Source organism: Nicotiana tabacum, chromosome 23, assembly GCF_000715075.1.
Source record: "Nicotiana tabacum cultivar K326 chromosome 23, ASM71507v2, whole genome shotgun sequence".
NCBI lineage: Eukaryota > Viridiplantae > Streptophyta > Magnoliopsida > Solanales > Solanaceae > Nicotiana > Nicotiana tabacum.
The window spans coordinates 120,895,848-120,898,899 of NC_134102.1; the positions used below are offsets into that span (position 1 = coordinate 120,895,848).

At 42.0% G+C, this 3,052-nt stretch overlaps 1 protein-coding gene across 1 annotated transcript; it reads right to left on the bottom strand.

The window, feature by feature from the left end:
• Nucleotides 1-1,632: 1,632 nt before the first annotated feature.
• LOC107760667 (uncharacterized) lies at nucleotides 1,633-2,207 on the bottom strand. Its single transcript, XM_016578750.2, has one exon. The coding sequence runs from the start codon at nucleotides 2,047-2,049 to the stop codon at nucleotides 1,648-1,650; it is 402 nt and encodes a 133-aa protein (XP_016434236.1). The 5' UTR covers nucleotides 2,050-2,207; the 3' UTR covers nucleotides 1,633-1,647.
• Nucleotides 2,208-3,052: the final 845 nt, after the last annotated feature.

Genomic DNA, 3,052 nt, shown 5'->3' on the forward strand with positions numbered 1-3,052 from the left:
AGAATTGGGAGAACAGGCTGCAGGATCTTCCTCACAGTTGTCACTTGTAAATCCAAAAGATTGTCGGACTAATGTAACTAGAAAGGTGATATTGTCGGCCTAACATGCATGTGTTTGCTAAGTTTCCCTTTCACATGAAATCATAATCATCATAACCATCATATGCATTTACCACAGCTTCGTCATCTGCCTTATCAACATGTATCTGCTTCTTCTTTGCACCTTTCTTTTTACTTGCATTGGCTTCCTTTTCTGCTATAATCTTCTCATTTGCAATTGCAGTAACAGAAGAGGCAATTTATTTAGCATCTGCACCTTTCAACGCAGTCATTGACAATCTCATTTCATATTCCTTCTTCAAATATTCATATATTTCCCAGATTCACGATGGTCAAAACTTCCAAGTCTGTACCACAGCAAGCGGCCCCTTCATCTTCCCACCCGGCCGCAAATGTCGAGGTGGCTCCAGAGCCTCCTATAAAAAGCTGTAGACCCGGGGCTTGTTCTATCGGAGATGACTTCATGGTCGGGAATACCTCCGTCAAACAAGACCGAGGTGAAAGAGCGTGGATATACATATGCTCTGTTACTAAAGATACCTTTTCCATAGTCCGGGAGGATTGTAAATGGGAAGGCAAGGACGTGGTTGTCCCCAGACCTAAGGACGATATTACTACCCACGTGGAGGGGTATTTAAGTGTTTACACTTACCCTTTCACGCTGGGCCCGGTAGACCTACCAATCCTGGCCTTTTGTAAGAGGTACGAGGTGTGCCTCGGGCAAATCCACCCGTACGTCTAGAGGATTGTGAACCTTTTACACCATTTTATGAACAACACCGAATCTTCTCAGTTCACCCTCGACCAACCACTCCATCTGTACAGTCCCCAAAATTTTCGATAGGGACTAATCAAGCTTGTTCGCCAAGCCACCAAGGCCCCCTTTTCCAGCATCGACAAGGATAGAGACCGAGGTTGGCAAGGGTATTTTGTTTGGGTAAAAACTGAAGACATGATCCCTCCCGAGTTCCTGCCATTCCTCAAGAAGTAGAATGCATCTTGTAAGTGTAGTCTTTCCTTAAGTGTCAATTTCCCTTTAGTTCTTCTCTCATCACCAGTATTTATAGTCGCGCAGCTATTGCTCGGGTTCCTAATGCGATCCCCTGACTCAAGGAGTGGATCGAAAGAATCTGCAAGCAGATGTCATACCACAAGCGCACGTGGCACAAACTTTCGAGGGGCAAATGGGAAGCCCGTTCTCATAGAAAGGCTCTCCCCTAAATAGTTATTACTACGTCCCAAGCTTACATAATGTTGACTTTCTCCTTTCCCTCGTAGGTTTGTCTAAGACCACCGATTTTAGGCCTCTGGTAGGGGACGAGCATACGTCCTTACCCATCGAACCCTCCATTTCGGGACTGTCTGGGGCTTCCACGTAGGAGAAGAAGAGGAAAAATAAGTCCTCAGGTTCCCCAGATCTAGTGGCGAAGATAAAAAAGAGGGCAGCCACCCGGGCTCGTAAGCCCAAGAAGAATACTAAGTCCAGGGTACCAGACTCTGACTTCCTTCATCGGCTCAGGGATGAGGCCTTGAGCAACCACATATAATGGTAGCTTTTCTCATATGGTCGCAGCTTAATTATGAGAAATCAACGTAACTCAGCATATTCCAAGAAATCATTCTCACTTTTGGGGATGAAATTGTCAATGGTCTTGTCATCACCACCTTTCGTGACGAACAATTCAGCTATGGACTTATAATCAGCTTCTTCCACAAGCCTTTGCTGGCGAAGTTTCTCTGCTACTGGATCTAGAGGCTCTTCCTTGGTATGAATTTCAGCTTCCTTGCCTTTCTTTTCACTAGCTTTTTCAGCAGACTTCTTGGGTGCCTTTTCAGCAGGAGGTTCTGGTTTAGGTGCCGGAACAGGCTCCTTTTCATCTTCCCAAGATTCTTTTACATCATTATCATCTGCATCTTCATCATCCCATTTACTCCTTGGTTGCTCCTTCTTAAGAAGATCCGGAACTGGAACATCCTCCCAATCCTCCATCACTATTTGATTCTCTTCTGTCCACAAAAACTTGTAAATTTGAGTATATATCAGTACGATGGATGGGTGAGTCTCGCCGACGATGCCTTTCCGACGGCGGATAAAGTGACCGAACAGAAAATCTCCGATCGGTGGGTCGCTAAACCCTACTAGACTCCACAATTCTTATCGGCTTCAAATTTTAGTTCTTACTTTCAATTCTCTCTCTCTTTCTGGGCTTCTTCAGGTCATCTCTTCTGCTCTTTCTCTCTCTCTGGTGTGTTCTTCCTCTTACTCCTTCCTTTTTGTTCAATTTGTTCCTTACAATCTTCTGGTTTATTTTATTTAAACTGTTTTTTGTAGATTTTAGTTTTCCGAGACAAATATTGAGAAAATGATTTTGTGTGTTTTATCATGTAACCTAGGCATGTTGTAGCCAAAAAGTGTTCTGTGAATTAATAGAGTGGGGCATGGACATCAGCAAAGCCACCAATGAAGTCTATTACCATATTTTCTAGATGTTTCAGAGTTCTATTAAAAGCATTTTGTTTCATGGAATTATTATAATATCCATGAAATCGTCCTTGTTTTTGGACTGAAAAGCAGGGAAATTACATGAAAGAAGAAAAGAAGATGTATCAATGTGACATAGAGAGGAGTACAAAAACATCAAAGAAGAAAATGTCCAAGTTCAGTTAGGTTTTTAATATTTTAGCTTAGGATTTTGTGATTTCATATGCGAGAACAAGCAACAAGAAAGAAATCCTCATTACTTCTATTCAATGAGTAAAAAGTTTCTACATAGCTTCATTAAGGTTTTGCAACTAAGTTTCTCATCCAATGTATGAGATATATGTGTGATTTCAATGTAAGAGTAAGTTTGGCGGGTGGCGGTAACTTATCTTCATCTTTGTTAACTGGATCAATATGGTCTTTTTGTCCATAACCCACTCAAATGTATGCAATAGTTTTTCATATCTCAAATTTGGTAGTTGTATGCGTGCACCCTTTATCGAATAGGTAT

What these genes read in the sequence shown, in the direction of transcription:
- LOC107760667 (XM_016578750.2), bottom strand. Translation starts at nt 2,049, where the DNA reads ATGGAGGATTGGGAGGATGTTCCAGTTCCGGATCTTCTTAAGAAGGAG.